Genomic DNA, 25,800 nt, shown 5'->3' with positions numbered 1-25,800 from the left:
TTAAATGATTAAAACACTAATAGTTGTTGAATAAACAAATTTACTAATATTTGTATGTCAGAAGAGCATTTAACACACTTTGCATTGCTGTTCTAATTTAACTATAGTCATCTTCTAAAAATATCTCTAGTTAATGAAGGATTTCTTACCAAACAAAAGCCCTCAGCATTCAAAGTTACATATGCATAAACTTTAAGGTAACCAAGATTTCAGGTCTGAAAACAAAAACCAAGATAAAACATCAATCACTACATGTCAGTACAATATGGATAAGTAGCAGGGCTCAGAATTATATCTGCAACTCTTTCATGAACAATATTATTTCCATTAAAATTTCTATCCCATTATTTAAATAAAACAGATTAAAACTTCAAGAAATCATGAATCACTTGTTCCAAGTTTTGGCTCTGGATATATGGTTTCTGTTTTTCCATTCTGTAATTTTTCTTGCATGTGAGTATATATTTGATAAAGTGATTTACCCTGCGGTCTTGCTATATTCCAAATTCAATCTCATTTATGTTGTGCATGTTCAGTTTGAAAGTTAATTTTGAAAAGTACTCAAGTGCTTTTACATTTCCTTACCTGTCAATAAAATGTTCCACAATTTTTCCTCTTTAAACTCAATTGCATTCCAAAGGACTTTAAAATCAAGCTAATATGCATGAATACTTCCTTCTCTCACATAGTCATCCCAGCAAAGTTTTGTAAGATTCTCAGAACATAGACTCATAATCCATTGTAATGAAGTTTCTTCAGGCATAATTTTAACATTCCCTATTTATAAAGTGACTGGTAACCTTCCCTTAGTAATAGGAAATCTAGAGGGTAGAATGTAAAACTGATCGATTTCCATCCTTACTAATGCAGTACCAAACCCATTAAAAGTCTCCAAATATGTCAGAACTTATGATTCATTCTATCAACTTGCTAATAAGTGTTATTGATGCATAGGTAGTAGATATATAGTAGCTGAAATAGATCTGTAGTATATAAAAATGAAATAGAAGGATAAAATTATAGACCTAAGAAAAAATTCTATCATTCTTTCTTACCATATAAAATATAAATTATCAACATATCAGCATACTTTTTAAAATCTCCCTGTGTGGTGATATTTGTTTTTATTTACGTAATACAGAAAGACTGCATTATACATATGTAACATTTCTGTTTCTAATAATCGCAATAATTTCACATTATGGTTATGTAATGATTTGTAATTAATCCTGCCTACAGAGATATTTGAATACCCCTAAAATTTTAGGAAAATACAGATTACTTCAGTACTTATATATCGTTTCAAATACATCATTTCAAATACTTCTGAAATAGCTGTAAGTATTGAAATTACAAATTATTACACTTCAGGTGTATATTCTACCTAGATTTACCATTTTTGTAAATTCTTACAATACATGTGGATTAAAACCATCTTTATTTCTAAATTTAGAGTAAAAGAAAAAGGTAGGCCTTTAGTATAAAAACCAGCTTCTTGGTAGTGGAAGAACTTTTTATAGAGCCTTTCCTACCTGTTGTGGCAATGCACATCTATAATTTCAGTACTTGGTAAAGATGACCTATTCTTTTAGGCAGCTGAAGAACTGGCGATACATAATGAGACAGTGACTCAAAAACAGCAAAAACTAGCCAGCTGAATTCCATCTGTGGCTCACATCTCTAATCCTAGCTACTTAGGAGATATATGTAGAGGTTGTAAGCTAACCAGTGAATTAAAGTCCATGACACTTATCTCTAATTAACTAGCATAAAGCCAGGCTAGAAATGTGACTCAAATGGTAGAACACCAACCAGTTGCGCAAGTAAGCTGAACAAGTGCGAAGTCTTCAGTTCAAACCTAGGCAATTACAAAAAGTAACTACAAAAATGAAACAAAAGCAAACTGAAAACAGAAACAACACTTATAATAGTCTTATAAAAGGAGTGATGGTCATCATGAAGCATCATACAGAAAATAAGCTATTGAAATAATAATATTCTGATAACTTTTAGAAATATTTGATGGTAAAATCATATCTGTAATACATATAATTAAATACCTTTACTTACCCTAAAATTATAGTTAATTATAGTAAACTAGAGTAAGTCAATATTAATGCTGAATAATTTTGTTCTCCACAGAATATATTTCAAACTAAAAGAAATCTATCTTTCTTGAAAACATCATTCTATAGTAAATTCAGGCTTGACAATTGCATGTGTAATACATTTTTTTAAAAAAATGCATTTTACCAACCCTAGTCAGTAACTACATGTCCCCCACAAGGAAAACTTTCTGCATTATCATCTCAGTGTGACTAAGGATTTTTTTTGTTCCCATTTGATTATGAAACTGCTCATTTTTTTTTGATGAGGGGAAAATGTTCAGACCCAGCCCATGTTTCAAATATCCCTTTATGTTTTTAATAGCATAATTTCATCACTGAAGAATGCAAGCCCTGTGGGGCAGGGTCCAAATAGTCTCATCAAAGGGCACAAAGGGCAGATGTTATATGTAAGGGATTGGTTGGATTTTAAGTCATGCTCTGATAGTTTTGATTGGTCCAACTGATACAGAGAGAAATACACAGTACAGCATATGCCAGTATTTAAATTGCAAGTTTTATAACTCTGCCCCAAAGCATTCCAACTGGGGGTTGAAAGAATGCTTTTTGATTGCCTCTGTGATACAGACATGTCTGATAGAAAAGAAGATGTCTGTCACTGAACATTTTTGTCTCCGTGACGACCCTGCCTTGCCATACTCCCTTGTTTATTGCTGACTGTGCTCTTGTTTTCCTTCAAGGTCTGGCGCACCTGATGATGGGCGACCAAGGTATGGGCTCTGTTCCTTTTCCACTCTGCTTTCAGTGTTTTCTTGTTCTGTAGCTGCTTTCAAACCATCACTGCAAAAAAAAAAAAAAGTGTGGGCAAGTGCTTGCAAAGTATTTGGCTGCAAATGAAATACATCACTTTTGTTCACATTTATTTTTTCATGTGTCTCTCTCCTCTTTCTTTGTTGGCTTGGTTTTAATTTGCTCCTGTGGCTATTTATTTCCTCTACTCCTTGCACTAGAATATCTGCAAATAAGTGAGACATAAGGAATTGTGTTTCAAGATTTTTCTGTACATTTATCAGCATTTGCAGTTAAGGGTGGTTACAGGAAAGGAAAACCGAGACCATCTGAGGATAATACGGAAAGAAAATACCCAGTTTAACCTCTATACTAAAAAAAAGAGTCCATTTTTCATTCATGCATGGCAGTTTGGGAACATGCAGACATCATTAGCTTCTGGCTTCTAGAATGCTGAGTGTAGTCTCTCATGGAATCAATACTTTTCTACCTAGGGTCTTTGTGTATCTTGTGCAATATTTTATAAATGAGCATGGGCCTTCTAATTCCTTGCATGCACTTGCCTTAAAGGGGGCAGGATTGTTAGAATGTAATGATTGCCTCTCCATTGCTCTTCAAAACTTGGTTTATACTTTCTTGTCTGTTTAATTTTCAAAGAGCAATACACTTACATATATTCATAATTCTTATTGTTGTTTTTCTCTTCTCTATTCTCTTTGTCTGGAAAACCTTTCTTCATGGACCCATTCCATCAAATACGTAGGTAAAAGTAAAGGTATTACATTTTATTTTTTCCTAATATCCTCTGTATGAATTATAGTGTATCTAAATTTTGTGACATATTTAGACCTTTTGGCATTGGTAATGGGTACTGGGAGGTAGGTATATGTGTTAATATTTTTATGAATCTAAGGTAAGAAAAATCCATTAGTATATTTCTGTCTTGAACTCATCCCCTCTTTTTTTCTTCCTGAAAGTATTTAAATGTTGGCTGCATGATTAATATATTTAAAAAATATCTACAGGTTATGATTTCAGTTGTAGTGCCATTTAATGATAGTTACATGATAAGGGCAATCACCATAAATATATCCTCCTTAAACATTCAACATAGGTGGGACACATCTGACCCCCAGCCATTTTGGATTGAGACATAAATTTATGCATATGCAACACCAAAATCATCTCTCTATGGATGTGTCACTTTATTGTCTGGTAGATGTCATATGCACCTATTAATTCCAGGGGTGGTTGACAATACAGTATAGTGAGATATACAAGTAAAACAAGACTGCTGTTTCTAAAAACACACTAACTCATAATATTACCAACTCGCTTTACTTGATTAAGTCAGGCATGTGGACTTCAGAATAATGTTGATAGAAATCTCAGAGGCATGTTTAATTTTCCATTCAGGACCATCCACATTCTGTTTACTGTTGTCAGTATAATGAAGTAGGTGCTATATAGCTGTGGCAAATGTACAGGATAGTCTCTAACCATTTTGTGTGTGTGTGTGTGTGTGTGTGTGTGTGTGTGTGTGTGTGTGTGTGTGTAGTGTCTATGCCAGTCCTGGGGCTCTAATGCAGGGCCTGGGTACTGAGTTTTTCTGGACAAGTCACTCTACTACTTTGGCCACACAACTGAACTTCCAGCTTTTAAAAAAAATTTCAATTAATTGGACCTAAAAGTCCTATGAAATTTCCTGTCTGGGCTGGCTTTGAACCGCAGTCTACAGATTTCAACATCCTGAGTAGCTGGGATAATGGACATAAGCCACCAATGCCCAGCATCTAGCTATTTTTAACCTTGTTTTAGTGAATATTCCCTATGTCTCTAGTTTTAAAATTTCTACTATTTGGAACCTTAAACGTGAATTTGAATTTTATACTCTAAAATGCTAATTCAGGGGAAATGGCATTAGAATTCACAATTCTACAATTTTACCTTTTTGTCAGCCCGTAGGGGATCTTTTCTGCTTGAAAAAAACATCTGAACATGAGCTAAGCAAGAAGTAATAGAAATGCTATCAAAAATTTTAGCATATGAAATAGAGCTTTAGAAACAAATGCTATTTGAATACTTTCAGTGAATAATATGTACTATTGTAGTTTTTGCCTGACTACTATTTTATCATGTTAACATCTTTTAACACTGTAGCAACTATGAAACTTATCAGTATGTACCAAATCTTTTAAGGATTTTTGTTATTTATGGTACGTTTGTATAACTTTTACCTTCAGCCAAATTCTCACTGATTGGTAACTTTCTGAGTACTTCCCCTATGTTGTAGTACATAGACCTAGGGTGTGGTATGCTTATAGTGTGCTTCCTGGCTGAATAAAGTATATTTGTTTGTATATTGATATGTATCTATTTGTATGAGTGTGCATATACCTACACAGGTTCTAAGAGTATATACTGTAAATGTTCACTATGAAGAAGTAATTCTTTATATGATTTTTCTAATTAGCCATGTAACTCCACATGTACAGTAGCTCATGTCTGTGTTCAATTGATACCTGCTCAATGTAATTAATGTTGAGTGTCACTTAACTTCATTCTGTTTTATTGTGTCCATCTTGGGTGTTTTCTGTTATGTACAAAATACTCTTTCATTTCACTGTTTTTCATCAAATTTTGTCCCTTAGTCAGCACAAAACCAGGAGTAATACAATTTGTGATTTCTATTGTGTTCTTTACATTAACTTTGTTTTATGACTAGCATCAGGATACTTTTCTGTGGAACCTGGGAAAAATAATTTTAAGATGGACTTGAGCATTTAGAAAATCAGAGTGGCTGGCATTACATGCTGGTTACTTAGATGTGTTGATATGAGAAATATGATTTGTCAGTCTTTAATTGTGCATTAAATCAACAAATCACTTAGAGCCAAAATACCATCATCGTTTTGTCAGGGCCTCACATTGAAAGAATGTTAGCAGAGAAGAGATTGCAAAGGCATGGACAAGTTAGTACCAGTGGCAAAAAGGCAGTGAGCGTGGTACTGAGTATGGTAGGAATTCACAACAGTTAAAGATGACTCAATTTAGGGTCTCTGATAGGCAAATAGATTTGTTTTTGTAACCTATGGTATTTTTTTTAAAGTCTAAACACTGTATTTTATAGCCCTGCACATATAAGTAAATCTTAGCCAGAATAAAATACCACATTTTTGTATCAACTTATTGATGCAAAAGATATACACAATAAATATAAGGATATACATAATGATGTACATGGTAAAAAAATGGTGAGGACAGAACTATGGGGACTTTCTCCTCAACATTTATTTTTTTTCTTCCATGGAGCAGTGAATTTAGAATTTTTGGGATGAACTTCCTTTTTTGTGAACCCAGAAGTAAAACTGAATTCAAGGACATCATTGGTATCATTAGAATTTCTTCTACATGGATTCTTAATATTTCCTGAAATTGTCAATGTCCATTTAACAAAAGTAATTGACATTTGTATAAGAGAACAAGTTTTTGACAACAGTTATCATTTTCTCTGTTCCTTTGTTGTAACCTTCTGGGATTGGTGTGAATCCTTCCACATGTCATAATGTCTCAGGGTTTGGAATCTGCAAAATACTTTACCTTATCGGCATGATGAAACACCTAAGTTGGACTCAGACATGGAGTGGTCAGTAGTTGTATGTTGTCACAAAGAAGGAAATGCAAGCCTTTCTCAAAGGCTATGGTAGCCAAATAGTTTCAATTGGTTTTTCTGTTTCAAACGCTAGAGTCAATAATTTGGATGTGTTTTATTTTTATGATCTCTAAACAAGAATATGGCACATTTAAATAGATATGACCTAGGATTCAATTTTAGTTAGAGAAGTTTAGCTTTCTGTAAAAGAGCTCAAGATGTGGTACTCAGAGCCAACTGTATGGATGTTTGTGGACAGTTGAAATTTTGCTTGATTAAAAAATTAATTTGTCACCATTATTAAATCACTAATAACAATAGTTTCATTCTACTTTTTACTTACAATGTCAGTTCAATTATTTGTCTGGAAATGTAGCCTTTCCTTCTTTTTTTCCTGAATTTTAACTGTTCTTTACATTCTAACAATTGGTTGTTTGCTTGTTTGTTTTTGTATACCTTACTATAGTTGCTTTGTAAATCAAATGAATGACTATTTAAATGAGGAAAAGCCAAAGTAGTTTATATTTGAAAATCCAGCCATAATAGCTGGTTAGTTGCTGAGGAACATAGATTAATTATCATTAGTTAACTGTGTGTGCTTGGATTAAATGCTTATGTTTCAAACATTATTGTAATTATTTATATTTTAAATTATATTTAATGTCAACTCTTCCTAGTAGAGTGTAAGCTCTAAGAGAGCAGGAAGTTTGTGTTTCTTATTGACTATTGTGCTTCCAAACATTTTTGTTACTGTAACTTAAATGTGCCCTTTCCCTGACCTAAGCATAATGGAAATAACTTGGAAAAGAAAGGAGAAAACTCAAAATACACAGAGTGAAAAGGGAAGAGGAACTTTACTCAAATAAAAAAAGTGAGTTGTATCAAGTGCCTAAAGGGGGGCACTCTCTGTCTCTGTTGCTAACTTGTCTTTTTGTTCCTATCTTTTATATTTTTTGTGAAGATTCTCCTATATTTCTTTCTAGCAAATCCTCATTCTACTATCATATACATATCTTAGCCCACACAAATTAATAGGACTGGAAGGAAATAAAGTCATTGTAGTTTTGTAAGTATTGGTTTTCAGTGTTTTTGTGGGGTTTTCTTGTGTGATTTTTTTGTAATGCAATTCGCTGTCATAGGGATAGATAACTAAATTTTACCTTTAGATATTTATATGCGTGAGATAATAGGTACATGAAATTTGCCTAAAATTGAAATGGGGTGTTATACTATCTTATATAAACTTTTCCTTTTGTTTTTTAAACTGTATTTCAATCTGATGTGTTGTAACGCCCAACTATATTTAAATTACGTATGAATAGTGAGCTGTCTGAAAAGTCAAAATCTAAATTGTCTTATAATAAAACCATATTCATTAGCTTGCATTTATACATAATAATACATAATTTATACAAAACAAATACATAAATATTTGCACAATATTTTCATAATGAATGTCTGAGTCTATCAAATGAATACTTCTTTTTTGATTATTTATGATTCTTGTGATATTGGAGACCAAATGTTATAAGTAGAATTGGTAAGCATACAGATGCACATTTCTAAAATGAGTTTTATTTTTAGTGTTATAGTGAAATTTTCACATCAAACTTAATCATTTATCAGAAAAATAAAAATGAAATTTTTCAAACTATCTTATTAATATCAGGATATAGCTGATTTATTTACAACTAATCAATAACATATATATCATATTTTTGTGTATTTTTAAACTTTATCCATAATGCTATGTCACAATTATTTTATACTTGCGCTTAAAATTGGTATTTTAGTCCTGAGAGAAAAGTAAATTATTTGGTGATGTTAGGTTTTATTTTTTCTCTCAGTCAGCTATGGCTGGTATAACATAGTAACAAAAACCAGGGAGCAAAAATTTCTTACTAATGTAGCATCTGGGAAATACACAACCAAGGTGCAGGTGTGTTTTATGCCTGTTGAGACCCAGGTTTATAGAATGTAGTCTGCTTTCTATTCCCCCATGTGGTAATTGGAGCCAAGAAAGCCCTCCATTATAATGTTACTGATCTCATTATAAGGGTTCTGGATCATGGCCTACTCACTCTCCTAATGAGTCCCTGGAATCTAACCCCTGGGGGAATAGAATTTCAACAAGTGAATTTGGAGGAGATTCCAACCTTCAAATCATACCATAGAAAACTAGGTCATAGATTATATAACATAACAAACTCTTCTTACAAACTCTTGTGTTGCCATGTAGCTAATTGGTCTGTAAAATGTCCAGTTTCCATTCTCTAGCTTTCTGATATGTTTTCTGTGAATTCTGATATATATCTAATTTAAATATAAAGATATCTTATTTCTTTTGTTTTGCATGGATTCTTAAATCATGTTTCTTCATTTAGTTTCCTAGAAATAGGTAAAGTGTTGTTTAGAAGAGTTTGTGGATGCTGACAGCATTGAATCAAAGCACTTATTTTGTACACATGTAATCTAAGTAAGAAATAATTTATTTCCATCTATTATTGTTAGCTCTTTTATTGCAGCATTGGATACTCCTTTCTAATCAACAGCCACAGAATATGGAAACCCAGAATTTCATCTTTTAAAATGATATAGTATATATCTACCTGATTCATATGAAGGCCCTAAGAGTATTCCATATTTTATTTGCAATTCTTCGAGCTTTCCTGTTTATCAGTTCTAGGTATAACTAAGAAAAGTCAATTGAAGAGTGTGGTTTAATCAATACCATCATTATAATTATTATTAATAATTTTTAACTCATTTGTATTGGCTCTGTGAAAATTCCCAAGATTTCATAAATTATGTATACAGTTATGATATTGAAAACTAACAAGGATTTTAAAAGATTTATGTTGTTTGAAGAACATAGAACACTCTTCATGGTCAATAATTATAGAAGGAGGCGGTATAAATAGAAATTTAAATGTTTTGATAACTACTGAAAATGGTAAATTTAAAAATTATGACAAAATTAGTTTTAAAGGAAGTATGTTCCCCTAAATACCTTTATCTTTTTCATCTATTTGAAATGTGATTTTAAAAAATGAAGTCATTATCAACACTTTTACTTTCATAGGTATTTATTTCATAAATGGTGCTGGTGAGTGGATATTAACAATGCTATTTCTTGAAGAATTAGTTTATCTACTGGAGGAAATTTAATCTTTAGTGAGGATCATAGAATTTTGTAAACAGAGCCTAGAAATCATCTTTCAAAGTAATATTAGCATTCTGAATTTTAAGGTACTACAAATACTATTTTCTATTATGACAAGTTAAATCTCCTGAAGATTTGAATCATGGGGCCTGAACTCTGGGCCTGGGCGCTGTCCCTCAGATCTTCAGCTGTAGACTAGCGCTCTATCACTTGAGCCTCAGCCCCACTTCCGGCTTTTTCTGCTTATGTGGTGCTGAGGAATCTAACCTAGGGCCTCATGCATCATACAAGGCAAGCACTCTACCACTGAGCCACCTTCCCAGCCCCAAGAATAACCATTCTTATGGAGACTTCAAAATTTTTCTTCCAATTACACATTGGAATTATACATTTTGTTCTGACAAAGAAAATGTAGAAGTACTATGAAGGAAACTTTCCACAAAATGTTATTTGTGATATATTTCACCTCATTGTAAGGCAGAAAAGCCTTATATCAGAAATGGGAAGCACTGCAGGATGGTGAGAAAGTGTTAGGACCCTGTGAAGCCTGAGTGCAGATTCCAGTTTTGCTCTTTACTGACCTTGAGCCAATAACTTAACATGAAAGCACTAATTGTGTCATCTGTTATATGGCTAGTCTACTGATGGCAGGGTGACATACTCAATTGACAAAAGTGCCTAGAAATGTTTCAGTTGATGTGAATTGTAACAACTAAGGAACCATGTGTATTTTTATTAAATGTTTTTATTTATTTCACAAAATGGTTGTGATAGCTTACCAACTTCTAATTGTTATATTAAGACCTTGTCATTTATGATTTTTCTTTCTCATAGAAATTAACTTTTGGACTTCGCTTTCCATTCTATTCTAAGAGCTATCTTTTTTACAAAAGATAGACAAAGTCAATGAAAATGTAAGTCTCATTGAACTGGCGGGAGGAAGTTGGGACAGGGATGAGAAGAAGGAAGGGGAACCAGGACCAGCTTTTTAATCTCCCTTGTTCTCTGTTTAGTGAAGGAAGTCTCTGGATATTTGATTGAAAGGCTTTCCCATAACTACTGATGTTCAAAGCTTTTCTTTAAAATGTCTGTAATAATCAGGTTTAAAAGAATAATTCCTTAAGAAGATGATAGTAACACTTCTGTATGTCTCTGTGATGGCTTGGACATCTTTGGCTGCTAAGTAGCATGATTCATTGGGGCCTTTTCAAGGGAATATCTTTGAACAATTTGTGGACAGAGGGAAAGTTTCAAAGAATAAAGTAGATCTTCTCAGACTTTATTGTAACATAGTTTATGTTGTACTTCTCAAAAACAAAGGTAGACTCCTTCTTCTTGAGTCCATGGAGAACTCTATATACCAAGAGCTTTACTGCCTAAGACCACCTTTTTAAAATCAGTGTTTTACTGCATTTTGGGGGGAAGGAGGGCAAACTAGAAGAAAGGTGCTGGCCCATGCGTAGTCATTATTAGTGATATTAAGTAGGATTTTCTGTATGTGTGACTGTTACATAGGACCATAGCTTTTCAAATAGATGTTTTGAAGGTATTTGATGACAAGAAACTTAACCACATGCATAGTAATTACTAGTTTTCAGGACTCTACATTTTCCAATTATACCTACTTATACAAGGCCTATTAGCAGCAGACACAGCTTTACCTTTTCTGTTAGTTTGTCTATGATTTGTGGTGGACTGATTGCCACACCACCACCTGTTCAGATCTAGTGATACTGAAGCATTCTTTTAATGATGAATATTTACTTTCATCCAAGTAAAGTACAGGGATTTTACCAGAGCTGCAAACTAAAACCATTTTCAGTCATCTTAATATTCTTTCATTATATAATCCAAATACAGAATATAAAATTGTGCTGCTGAGAAAAGATGAATCGGAAAATTTAAAAATTACGTTGCATGATTTCAAAGCTCTTTGTGTGTGATTTCATAGCTCCCCCTCCCCAACCTGGTCAATTGACCTAGTTTCCTATTTCATTTTCTAAACTGGGCATTGTAAAGTCTGCAGACATTTGAAGAAAATTAAATTATCCACTTAAAGAAGCAGTCCAATTTCGTTTGGGCTAAAGTGTTACCAGAGGCATGGAAATCCCTAAATTGGCCAATTGTGATTCCAAATCACAGGGAAGCCCTCATTTACCAGCTATCTGTGTGTTTCACAGATGGCTACTAGCAAATCTGCCAGAAATCTACTGCTAAGTTCAGTGAAGAGTTACCTTTGATGCTGGGTTGACCTAGAAGAATCGTGATGTCTGGTTATGATTACCTTTTAAGTGCTTATTTGTTTAAATAAAATAACACATTATCTGACCCACAGTCAGCAGGGTGTGTGTGTTTTCAATTGCCTTCCCAGCAAGGGTGGTGATTTGCACTGAGCCATCTGTACTTTTTGTGACCAGGGGCACTCTTTTCCAGGGGACTAAGAGTTAAGAGTCATTCAACGTGATGGATAAGCAAAGAAACCAACTCACACTTGAAAGAAGAAAGTTCATACTTGATTTGATGTCTATGAGGACTATTCCTTTTGGCTTTTGTTCTTGAATTATTTCTAAAAGTAATGTCAGTGACTTATCAGGATAAGTCTTTCTTTTCTTTCTGCTTCAACAATGACATTCCTGAAATAGAAAAAAATAAAGAAATGCTTTCTCTTGAGGACATCTCTTTGACCAAATCATCTCAAGGATCTCTCCTCCCTATAAGGGCATTTGAATTCATGTTCAAATATGAGAGCAAACCTTAAAGTTATTACCTTTGTCTGCTCAGGTCATTAGTCCTCAGAATGGTTGCACAGTAAACTCAACCCTCATTGTCCATTGGGACATATGTCTAAATATACAAAATTTGAAGGTACTTAACATTGAATTTTATGTATAAGGTCCATGGTAATTTGGAATTCTGTACATATATATATATATATATATATACACCTACATAATTGTGTATATATAATTTAAAATTTACCACATATACATAGTATATGTGGTAAAACTATATATATATATATATATATGTTTAATGTGGTATATTCAAATGATATAATGTTGTATCTACCTATCCATTACTTAAAACCTCCAGAATACACAGATCACAATTAGTTATACTGTACCAACTCAGCTAACTTGCTTTTGCTCTCTAACTGGTAATGAACTCCTTAAAGATCCCCCTTATCATCTCATAACACCTCCACTTTGTTTACCCAGCCCACACTGTCCATGTTCACTTTCTTTGTTGACACAATGAATAAATCCTTAGCTTTAAGAGAAATTCAATCATTTGGAAAGGTCCAAATAAATGACGATCTTATTCATCAACTCTTTTCCCTCCAAAACAAAACAATAGATTTTCAAATTAATAAGGATCCCACTAAAATGTTGTTAAAACTTTCATTGTATAGAGTTCAGATTACATATTACTTTAAAGAAAAGAGAAAAAGCAAATCCAAAATTATATTTATGGCAACTTTTGCACATTGTACATGTTGCCCACACATGGGCAGTTTGTAGTGTACATTAGCATTATTCTTGATTAAATAGACTTCTGGTAAAGGGATCAAACCCATTATAAGCTTAAAAGCAAATGCTGAAGTGTCATCAAATATCTCACAAATATAGCCAAAAATGGATTATTCTGACTTATTTTTGTGGAGATTGGAGAAGGCCTTAAGTAAATAACAGGATCACATTGCTTGTGAAAAGATCATGTTTTAGGGAGTGGGCAGTTCATCGTTGGGGTCTGTTAAAAAAAGAAGGTATAATATTCTTTGAGACATAATAGCAATAGATCCAGATATTGAAATTATGTGGAGATAGATCATCAGACTTTTAACAAATCTCAGAAAGAAGTATATACAATGAAGTGAACTCAGAGAAAGGGAAGGAGAGTGCTGAAGGGGATAAACCCAAGCTCCTAGGAGCAAGAAAAGCCAAAGTGTGGAAAAGTAATGCTAGTAGCCTTGGAGTGCCACTCCAGGACCTAGGGAAGCTCTCATGGATGGTGGCATGGTTTATGTAATTTGAGGAGCACCAGACATAATCTTGTCAAAGATAAATTTCTCAGTGGCTCTTCTCTCTTGCTAAAAATCCACAAATATATTTGAAAATGCCACATCCTTATGAGTAATGTCTCCTTCCTTATGCAGGGATTTGGCAATACAGGACACCTTGAGTGGTTCATTTTAACATGAGTAAGCCATATCAGATGGCAGCCTTTAGTTATCCTTAGTTAGGTCTCTGCTGAGTTGGAATCACATTGGCAAGGGAAGCCCAAGAATGAGGAAGTAAGACTTGATTGACAGAAAGAATCTTATCATTTGGGTGAGGATTAGCCATGTTAACAGTACACATGCAGCCACTGATTACAAAAGCAGTTCTATGCTAAAGTAGTTGAGAGAGGATGCTTCTTGCCTAGGAATTATGTAATAATATTTAACTCATATAATTGCAGCTGGATTCCATTTACTAATTTAGTTAGTCACTGCTCTTTAATGTGAAATCTTTGAAGTCAGAGCATTTGTTGTTTTTAATTTTATATTGAAAACATAGGAGATAATAAATTTTTCTGTGAAGTATACGGCTAACGGTCATGATGATTGGAGTGGAACAGATCCACGCACAAACCGAGGCTCACTATTTTTATAGTAACTGTATAGTTTTAGGGATGTTATTCGATCTCCCTAATCCTCATTATTTCTATTTGTAGAGTATAAGCAATACCACCTCTGTTTATGATGGAGATTAAGTACAAAAATATTAGCCAGGCACCAGTGGCTCACACCTACAGTCCTTTCTACTTGGGAGACTGAGATTGGAAGGTTCATTGTTTGAGGCCAGCCTAAGCAGAAAGTCTTTGGAAACACATCTACTCTCAACTAATAGCTGGACATAGTGGTACCTGCCTACCCTTCTAAACTATGTGGGAGACTGAGAAGAGAAGATTTCTATTCCAGGCCATCCTGAACAGAAATGTCCATAAGACTCCACTCCATAGAGGAACTGGGGTAAGATTGGAGCACTTGTGAACTGATTAATAATGACAATTCAAATAGTAGGCAGATATCAGTATAGGCCTGCACCTGAGTAGAAAAGTGAGACCCCATCCTAAAAATAACCAGCAAAGGTAGCGAAGGCATGGTTTGGAGGTATTACACCAGCCTAACAGGGGTGAGACCCTGAGTTCAAACCCCAGCATACATACTACATATATTAATGAATGTATACTTCTAGAATAAGAGAAAATAGTGAAGTTGTTTTATGATAAAGCTCTTCCAATTTCCTGTTAACTCAATTACAAAGGAATAAACAAACTAAAAAAGAAAACTATGTGAGGTGAGCTTTAACATGCTGACAAAGAAATTATACTGTCATCTTTTTTTGGCTCTAAATCACAAAGGGAAGATATTTTCCTTTAACGAATTTATCTTTTAATTTCCTTGATTAGGGAAGTAAGATCCTGTTTACAATGAGCAAGTTTTAACAGAAATCAGATAAGCCCTTTGTTCTGCAACACTTAGTAAAAAAAGCTCAGCTTGCTTTTGACTTGTTTTGTTTAATTGCTTTTCTTCATTAAAAAAAAAGAAAATACAACAAAAAATCACAGTTCTTTTATTCTGGGGTATATGATGAAGACTGAAAAATGATACAAATATTATGAGAAAATGAGGTCATTATGAAAGAGGGAATAAAGCTCAGAAGAGAGTTGAGAATTAAGTGTAGTGTTAATGTGTTTTAATTCTAACTGTAAAACCCACTATACTCAGAAAATTCAAGACATTTCTTTTTAAAGGATAAGACATAAATAATATAATTTGTACCCATATTTGTCAGTCTCTAAGTCCAAATGACCAGTCCAGAAAACCTTTTACTAATTTTGGTATGGCAATGGTTTAAACCCAGCCTATGTACTCAGAAGAAAAATATAAATCTCAATTGTTAAGAAGTGATATAATTAGTTTTAAAAAGAAGGAAAGAAATAAAAAGAAGTTATATATTTTAGTGAAAATTTGCCCTTAAAATTCTCACCAATTAGTTATCTGAATTTTGTGATTGTTGTATCCTAAAACCTATACTCAGTCTCCTGAGTGTGCTTGCTCTATACTGAGTTTAACAAGAATTTAACCATGTATCTAATTCTTCATTCACTCTTTCTAAAACAAAATACTTTCTATAAATGTAGCCCTCCAACACCACACCTATTCCTTCCTCCCCAAAATTTACATCTTCAGTCTCTAAAATCATCCATCACCATCATCCAACTTCAATTTCCATCTCTTTCCTGGGTATTTCCTTTTTCTTCTCTACATATTCTCTACTTTCCAGGTTGTCTCTTACCTTAAAGTCAAGTTCCAAAATAATCTTGATATCCTAAATGCCTAAGTAGGACAGAATTGGAAACAATTTGATTTTTTTTTGTGCAATATTTTCTGTTTACAATCTTTTTTGTTTTGTTTTGTTTTGTTTTTGGTCGTGGGCCTGAACTCTGGGCGTGGAAGCTGTCCCTGAGCTCTTCAGCTTAAGGCTAGTGCTCTACCACTTGAGCCACAACACACTTCCGGTTTTCTGGTGGTTTATTAGATAAGAGTTTTACGGACTTTCTTGCCCAGGCTGGCTTTGAACCAAGATCCTCAGATCTCAGCCTCCTGAGTAGCTAAGATTACAAGCATGAGCTACCTGCACCTGGCCTCTTTCTGTTTACAATCTTATGGTTCAAGAAGTCAGATGGGTATGTTTGTATGTGTGTGTTTGTGTGTGTGTGTGTGTGTGTATTCTGTATTTTTGTTGACTCATTCTGAAATTTTAAGTTAAATAAATCAGTCTTTCAATTTTGTACTCAACAGTAGAGAATGTGACCTGGTTTTTCAGTCATTAAAATGAGAAACCTTGAATAAATATCTGATCTAAGGTGTTATTAATCAAAAAATAAAAAGGCATGTTATCTGTCCTAAATAGAGTTATTGCTCAATAAGTGAAGACCATTGTGCATGAAAGTCTTATCAACAATTCATAGCTCACAATAAAAGTGATTTACAAGATAACCATTCTGCCTTAGTTGAGATATGTTGAATCATAGCTGTTTACTGACCCATATGGTTGAGTAATGGAATTTTTTCTACAAAAAAATCACCCCAAACTTAGTAGGCTGAACAACAAAAATGATTATGTTATATCTTGGAGGTCAGACACTTGGCTTCGCTTTCGGGGGGGGGGAGGAAGGGGAAGGGATAACCTGCATTCCAAGCACTAAGAAATAATTTGCATTTTCTCCATATTTTTGAGGACATTCACACCCCTTAGTTGGTGACTTCTTCCATCTATCTTCATTGCCAACAATCTTGCATCTCTCTGATCATTCTTTTCTGGCCACATTCTTCTGTGATTCACTCCTTCTCCCTCACTTTTTTACATAAGAATTTTCAGTTCCTTACAACTAGATAATTTACTCGCTATCTTTAAATCACTTGATTTGAAAAACTCAATTACTTCTGCAGTACTAACTACCCTTGCTTTGAAGTCTATTGTATTATCCTTGTTGTTATGAGAATTAAGATGTGGACAACCCAAATTATCTACATCCTCATTCCCATTATTATTTAGGCCATAATTTTGGCCTTCCATAAAGAGAAACATGTTGACCAGAAGAACACTACAAATAGACATGGAGCTATGATAGAGAAGTGTTTATTCAAGGAATAGAAAATTGAATATTAATGCAAAAAAATCCTAAAAAATACATTTGGAAAATGAAGATGAAACACCTCAAGGAACAAGATGATTATTTGTGTTTTAAAAGATTCACACTGGGCCGGGCATTAGTGGTTCATACTTGTAATCTGAGCTACTCAGGATGCTGAGATTTGAGGATCATGGTTCAAAGCCATTCCAGGCAGGAAAGTCAGTGAGACTTCTTATCTCCAATAAACCACCAGAAAAACAGAAGTGATGCTATATATAAATTGGTAGAGAGCTCTCCTTGAGCTGAAGAGCTGAGGGACAGCACCCAGCCCCAGAGTTCAAGCCCCATGACCGACAAAAAAAAAAAAGCCACACTGGGAAGAGAACAGATATTATGAATGTAAACAAGAGGGAAGAAACAGCAAAGAAACCGTCATTAGTCAACAAAGACACCAGGGCTTTCCTTCAGTGTCATTTAACATATAATAGATAAGATACATGTTAGCAAATTAGATTCTATCGGATTTGTTGATTGATTAAGTAAAGAGTTGAAGGCTAGACTAAAGTCAAAACTGATGCTCAGATTCCTCTTACAAACAAGCTGGCAAATCACAATTTAACTTCCATGTATGAGAGAAAATAAGCACACTTTGTCTCTCTGAGCCTGACTTCCTTTACTTAAAATATTTCCCAGGTCCATCCATTTCTTTGTATATAGAAATTGTTATCCTTCCTGGATGAATACAATTCATCTAGGCCATCTGGTCTGTTTGCATATCTTGGGTATGGAGAACAGTGCAGCAATGAGCATGGTGTGTATATAACTCTATTATTTAGCCTAACAGTTTGTTCACAGTATATATGTGTGAGGACGTACCATTATCAGAGCCACACTCTAGGAAGACACTTTAAAGACAGAGTTATAAATTATAGTGTTGAAGAAAAATTGGATCATGACTGAAATGAGTTAGGAAGTTGTAGAAACAGTTGCGGTGATAGGAGATGGTGCCTGAACTGAGATGATGACTTTGCAAAGGAGAAAAGAATGTGGAAAGCTAGATTGCATATTCAACTGAGGCATAGTCTATGTCTTTTTTTTTCCTAGTATTTTATATAGGGCATGTGGCATAAGCTCATGTAGGTAATAAGCAATGAATAATGCAGAAGAGTCAGGTTGGTTACAGGACCTGAAAGAAATACAAGTAAGCTCCTGACTCAAAGTAACTTGATGAACCATACTTCTGACCACGTGTGCTGGAGAACGTCGATCTTAAATCAAGTCTTGAGAACACACTCAGGTAGGCGTGCTCAACACACAGACAAAAATGTGAATACAGGCTTCAGGATGGAGCAGTGGGGTAAATGAGTTGTAATCTGTAGCATTGAAAGAGAATATGAGAATTTTTAGCTTGTTCTTCATTAACCCACAAAAAGTATTGAGGCATAAAATATTCATTATAACCCTTTTTACGGTAAGGTCAGATCATTTTGTGAAAATCTGTTGTTTTATATATGAAGAAATTGGGAGAAGGAAGCATTCTGTCCAGCATTAACCAACAAGTAAAGGGAAGATGTAATCCTAGAACATGAAAGGCTGCCCTTGCCATACATCACACATTAACTTCCTTGCTGCCTAAAAGGAAATTTACTACCTTTCACAGAAGAATTTCCATCCACACATTATCTACTTAAGAGAGAGAGATTTTTAACATGTTTTATATTCTTAAGTCAAAAAATAGGATCATCTGGAAAATTCAGATAATAGCTACTTAATACATAAGATATCAAGATAACTTTTCCCCCCTAAATTAATAACTTTTCCCCCCTAAATTACATGAACATGTAGAAGAAGACTGGGGCTGTAAAAAAAAAAAGCCTAAAGTCTGCTTGGTGTGAAGGTATAGACCTGAAATCACCATTTCTTGCAAGATGGAGAGAGGAAGAGCCACGTTTCTAAGCTAGCTCCAGGAAAATATTCCAACAATCAAAATTCAAACAAAAAAAGTTGAGGGCACGGTTCTAGTGGACAGAGCACTTGCTTAGCAATTGCTCAAGTCTAGATTCATGTGTAGGGGAAAGTCTAAGTGGAAACCACCAGCTTTATTTTATTCATTTTGAGTATTTTGGCTTAGGTATCCCTGACCTGTCTTATTCTTGTTGAATCCAATAGCTACTTTGAAGCAAATTGTATTTTTCAGCTCTAAATGACACAGGTGACATAAGCTAATGGATTATAAGTGGTGCTCGTTCGAGCCCTGAGGGTTCTGGGTAGACATCAGCCTACTGCAATGAGAGGAAGACTCAGAGCTCTGGCCCTGAACAGTGCCATACAGTTTAATTTGCTCTAATACTGGGTTTTCTCTCAAGATTTTGTATACAAGGAAAACTCTTGTATTTCAAAAAAAAAATGTTTGAAAACTACTGCTAGAGGGTATTAATCAAGGACTGTAGCCAGAATTTCAGATCTTACCCCTTTGAATTTTTGGATTACATTATAACATTCCAAATCCCATTGTTTCAAAGGAGTAAATCATAAAGTTCTATTTTACAATGCAAGTACCTTGGAGTCCTTTAGGCCTGTGGAGAGCAACAGCAGTGGCCTTTGCCACTCAGAGCTCCCTCTGCCTAAGGGCACTTTGCAAAGAGAGGATTTTATGTTTTCACAACAAAATGTGAGGCTTGTAACTGAGAGGGAGAGACAGAAGGACTTGAGACATTCATTTGGGAAGCAATAAAAAAGTGCTCATGTATCCTTCTCCATTTCTTTTTGTTTACATTGCTACTTGTAAGGCAAGATTTCCCCTATTGCAGTTTACAGAAAAGTGTTCAAAGACCCATAGGACAGATGACCATATAGTGGCTGCAATGTATTGGTTCTGATTAGGAGTAAATGCCTAGGTTTTCTTAACCAGCCCTGTCTTTTATTCATAAAAGTAATTTGATTCTACTTAATTTCTTTTATAGTTTTCACATTGGGCTAATATAAATAGTTACTACTGAGGCTGAGATTATAAGTTAAGACATTGAACACTTTTTAATTGTGTGTGTGTGTGTGTATGTGTGTGTGTGTCCTGAGGGTAGAACTCAGGAACTTAGTTCCATTCCTAGGCTTTTTTGCTTAAAGCTAGCATTCTACCACTTGAGCCACAGGTCAATTTCTAGATATTTTGGGGAGAGTAATTTATTGGAGATAAGACTTTTATGGAATTTCCAGCCCAGATTTTAAAAAAGCTACATTGCGTATGGATTTTCATAAGGGCAGTGCAATATATTCTCATTCTCAATTGTATGCCTTTTCTTCAATGTAGAGATTCATTAATCTTTGATAAATCATTGTTGTTCCATAAATTAAACTAGAGACCTAAATTAACTGATACTAAAAATTTTGATTCTTGGAATATATTATAATATTAGCTAAAATTATTACTAGAATGTTAACAATTTTTGACAATGTATCTTTCTCTGTACATAGATCTAATTAATCTTTTCGTCATTTTTCTCTTTATTTAGTATCTGAAAAGATTTATGTTTATTCTTATTTTATTCTTTTTTTCCGTTGGTCCTGGGGCTTGAACTCTGGGTGTAGGCACTGTTCCTGAGCTCTTCAACTGAAGGCAAATGCTCTACCATTTGAGCTATAGTGCCACTTCTGGTTTTTTGATGGGTAATTGGAGATGAGAGTCTCACAGACTTTCCTGCCCCAGCTGGCTTTGAACCACACAGTGCTCTGTTCTCAGCCTCCTGATTACAGGTGTGAGCCACTGGCTCCCAGCCTTACTCTATTCTTTTTTTTTTAATTTAATTTTATTTGTGAACATACTGTACAGAGGGGTTACAATTACATGGGCAAGATAATGCATACATTTCTTACCAAGCATTGCAGCCTCCTCCTTTGGCTCCCCCTCCCCCCATCCAATCCTTCCCCCCACCCCTGCTCACCCCCCACAGACATTGTAAAGCTCCTTTTTGACTTGACAATTTGTACTTCTCATTGTTGCAACAGGTCCACCTAAATCCTTAAATGACTTGTTTTTCCCCATCTCCTCCATAAGTTATACTGACATCAAATATATTGAAAGCGGGGGTTATACTGTGGGGGAGGGACATACAAAGCAACAAAGAAATAAACTTATAAATGCGTTAGAAACACATGCATGAAAGAAAAAAAACATTAAAATACCTATCTAAGGATTCATTTTCCTAACATCACATTATCTGACATTTTCCGCTTGACTCATATATATACTAGATATTGCAAATAAGGGAAACCATGGGACCTCTGTTCTTTGTGCCTGGCTTACTTCACTTAATATAATTTTTTCCAAGTTTCTCCATTTCCTAACAAATGGGGCAATGTCATTCTTCCTGATGGAGGCATAGAATTCCATTGTGTATATATACACCACATTTTTTTGATCCATTCATCTACTGAAGGGCATCTGGGTTGGTTCCATATCTTAGCTATGGTAAATAATGCTGCAATAAACATCGTTGTGCTGGTAGATTTAGTGTGGTCTTGTTTGTAAACATTTGGGTAAATGCCCAAAAGTGGGATTGCTGGGTCATAGGGAAGCTCTATGTGAAGTCTTTTGAGGAACCTCCATACTGCTTTCCAAAGTGGTTGAACAAGTTTACATTCCCACCAACAATGAAGTAAGGTTCCCTTCTGTCCACATCCCCTCCAGCATCTGTTGTTGTTAGAGTTCTTGATTTTTGCCATTCTAACTGGAGTGAGGTGGTATCTCAATGTTGCTTTGATTTGCATTTCTTTTATGGCTAGAGATGTTGAACATTTCTTCATGTGTTTATTGGCCATCCTTCTTTCTTCTTCAGAGAAGTTTCTCTTCAAGTCTTTAGCCCACTTATTTATTGGGCAGTTGTTTCTTTGAGGATTTGTTGTTGGGGGATTTAATTTTTTGAGTTCCAAGTATATTTTAGATATGAGACCCTTGTCCATTGTATGGCTAGTAAAGATCTTCTCCCAATCCATGGGCTTTCTATTGATCTTGCTAGCTATATCCTTTGCCATGCAGAAGCTCTGCAACTTTATGCAATCCCATTTGTCCAACCTTTCTTTGATTTGTTGTGTTTCCGGGTCTCTATTCAGAAAATTTCGGCCTGAGCCAAGGAGACCTAGGGTTTCTCCTATTCCATCCTGTAATGTTTTCAGAGTGTCTGCTTTGACTTTGAGGTCTTTGATCTATTTGGAGTTGATTCTGGTGCAGGGTGATATATAAGGATCTAGCTTTAGTTTTCTACATGTAGTTAACCAATTTTGCCAGCACCATTTACTGAAGACAGCCTTACTCTATTCTTAACTCTAAATGTGATCTAGCATTTTATTTTACTGTTTATACTTTAATGATTATTATATACAAAATAAATAAGTTTGTATGAAAAAGAATATAACTGAAAACAAAGTAATTTTATTTGTCTTTCTCATCTTAATAAAATAATGCTTCTAGGTACTTATGATTTAGTCTATGATACTTAACAATTCATTAGGATCTAACAAAGACATTCATTTTAATTGTTAATTGAAGTGAAATCTTATAAAGAATAAGAGTAGACCCTTGAAATATCTAATAGCTCTTTTAAAGAGCTTCATGGCTCCCCAACAAATTCTGTTAGTATTAAAAGAACCAAAATTGTTTGTGTATATGAGAATGATAACACATAGGAGACTGTGTAAATCTTAGTATCTATAGCTTCAATCTACCACGCATGTTGCAATATCAGATGAACTTCTTCTGTAAATACATTGGGAGCCTAAAAGAACAATATGCACATGGATATGAAGTAGCAAACATATTGATATAATTCACAATTCTTAAATGATAGGTAAACTACTAGCAATTTCTTTGGTTTGTTGTTTATTTTGCATTGCCTAATGCTCTATATGCCATTTTCTTATTAGTATCATTTCATAATAAACTGTGGTTGAACTTCCTTTTAGTGTTATAAAATTTACTTGTGGTCTCTTAGTGAAATATTTTCTTACATATTACTTTTATATCAAAATATTAGACAAAAACATTGAAAACATAATGTTTCCTTTGCTGTTTTCTGTATTGGAAATTAACTCATTCAATTTACTCAGTACAAAACTTGAACCTTTTCATATGACTCAAGGACACTGAGGAAGAAACCAATATGGTGCTTACATGACGTTTTTGTGGAACAAGCATTAATGGAAGAAACAAGCAAATACATATTGAACATGTGTATGTATTTGTATTGAACATATTGAAATTAAACAGTGAATGGAAATGAAAGGGCACACATCACAAAACAATTTCTACATGAAGTTGTAGATCCTCAGGAAGCTCATCCCATGAGAAGAGACTTGAAGAAGTTCTCTGTAAATTCGTTATAGTTCACAGAAGCAATGCCTTTTCTCTTTGGAATCCAATAACTTCAGTCTAACGTAGGTAGTCCTCATTCTCTTATTTTTACCTTATCTTATTCCTCCCAACTACATTAGCTTATTTCTCTATTTTTTTACATCTCAGCTTCTCTGGAAAATTGTAAAAATCAAAGAATACTGTTGCTCAAAAGTCTAAAATGTAGTTTCTTATTTGCCTTTCATATGAACTGTGGATTACCCTACATTGTTCTTAGAATGTTCAAGTTTACTGTTTATCTAAGGATTTTGTCTGTAATCCTAACACCAGTAAATAGGTCTGTTCATGCTATCCCCAGTAAACCATGCTCTTATCTAATTCTGGGCTTATTTAAGCCCTCCATTCTACCAACAATACCATATTTTCTCTGAGTGTAAAGGTTTACATTTATTATCATTATTATGCAAGTAATGTTAACTAAGATTTGATATCATCAGCTAGATGATATATATCAGATTCATCCTAAGTATATAATTTGGGCTTTAGGATTACTGTCCTTAATAGGTATATTATAGACACAATTTTTCCAGTGGAGCCTTGTATTGGTGCAGTAGGAGGCATGAGGAGGGTTGGGGATTTAATCAGTTTGGTTATCTCATGAATTTCTAAGTCCAACAATGCATAATTTGTTGTATTTGTTTCTCACCTAAGTGGCAACTGAGTTTCAGACAGTTTTATTTTCTTGTTAGTAGCCATGGAGATAGGATATATCATTTATTTGTATTGCATTGTCTTTTTTTCATAGTATGCACGCAATTCTACATTGGTTAATCCTCTGGTTATGCTTAGATAATGAGTATACAGATATATTATCTTTTGACATCTTTCTTGTTTTGTTCCTTCAGTCAGTAAATACTTATAAAATACCAGAGTGCATAAAATCACACTACATTTTCTGTGTCTCTGGGGACACTGCTGATATGTTAAAAAAACAAAACAAACAAAACAAAAGACACTCTGAAGTTTGCTTGGAGATGGAATTCTTTAGCAAGCTGACATTTATGCTTCTTAAAATATATCGTTCATAGATTTGACTTCATTCTTCCAGATATCTGAGTATGTGTAATACCACCACATGAAGTTCTGTCATACAAAACAGTATAAAATATGTAAATGTTAGGATCATATGTTAGTAATCCTAGCTACTCAGGAAGCTGAGATCTGAGGATTATAGTTAGAAAACAACACCTGAAGAAAAATTTCTCAGAAGTAGAGATATTGCGCAAGTGTTAGCACTCAAGCCTCAAGCAGAAATAGCTAAGCAAGAGTGATAGTCCCTGAGTTCAACACCAATAATGGCACAGAGGGGAAAAAGGCAAACAGAAAAATAGTATTAAAAAGAATACAACAATTTAGTAAGGCCTGGTGTCATCCCATCATTAACTTTCCCCTGGATTGTCTTTAAAAATACATTGTGTAAAATACTAGGAAAAGCAAGCTCAACATCTTTTTCAATTAAGACTTTGAAACCAGCTACCATTTTTCTTTAAAGTTTAAAAAAATCTGAAATTTTAAAATTCACTGTATATACTTGAATAATTTCATTGAGTCAACGGGCATCTTACAGAGCCATATAAACTTGTGGGAATCAGGGCTCATTTTTACTAATCCTAGTTGGAAAAGACATGAAGAAAAAAAAGGAAAAAAGAAAGAAAAGAAAAAAGAAATCAAAATGAAAAATATAGAAATATCAGAGGATAGTGAATGAATATGATTAATCTCAAGAAGGAAAATAAATCTAAATAAAAAATTCTTTAAGGCTAGATGTTGGTGACTCACACATACATGCTAGCTACTCTGGAGCCTGAGATCTGAAAATCCAAGCCAGACTGGGCAAGAGATACTTATGTACAATTAACTATCAGAAAATGGAAGTGGTGCTATGGTTCAAAATGGTAGAGTTTAGGGACTGTGCCTAGGTCCCAAGTTAAATTATAAAATTACAACTTTATTGTGACAAAAAGAGTGAAACTTAGGAAGAGCACATTGAACACCAGAAAACACTTTTTTTAATTTTGTACATATGTCCTCCCAAATTTAC

At 34.2% G+C, this 25,800-nt stretch overlaps 1 protein-coding gene across 4 annotated transcripts in view; it reads left to right on the top strand.

The window, feature by feature from the left end:
• Nrxn1 (neurexin 1) overlaps positions 1-25,800 on the top strand; it is a 1,024,002-nt gene that overhangs the window by 100,925 nt on the left and 897,277 nt on the right. For 3 of the 4 annotated variants that reach the window (XM_013018015.1, XM_013018014.1, XM_013018011.1), the window contains 2 exons: positions 2,807-2,836; positions 3,619-3,630. In XM_013018015.1, coding sequence (XP_012873469.1) covers positions 2,807-2,836; positions 3,619-3,630 — 42 coding nt within the window. The remainder of the gene's footprint in view (positions 1-2,806; positions 2,837-3,618; positions 3,631-25,800) is intronic. The other variant, XM_013018013.1, reaches the window with a different exon arrangement.

Source organism: Dipodomys ordii, unplaced genomic scaffold, assembly GCF_000151885.1.
Source record: "Dipodomys ordii isolate 6190 unplaced genomic scaffold, Dord_2.0 Scaffold37, whole genome shotgun sequence".
NCBI classification, from domain to species: domain Eukaryota; kingdom Metazoa; phylum Chordata; class Mammalia; order Rodentia; family Heteromyidae; genus Dipodomys; species Dipodomys ordii.
The sequence above is the reverse complement of the archived record's forward strand: the minus strand, read 5'-3'. Positions and strand labels throughout refer to the sequence as shown.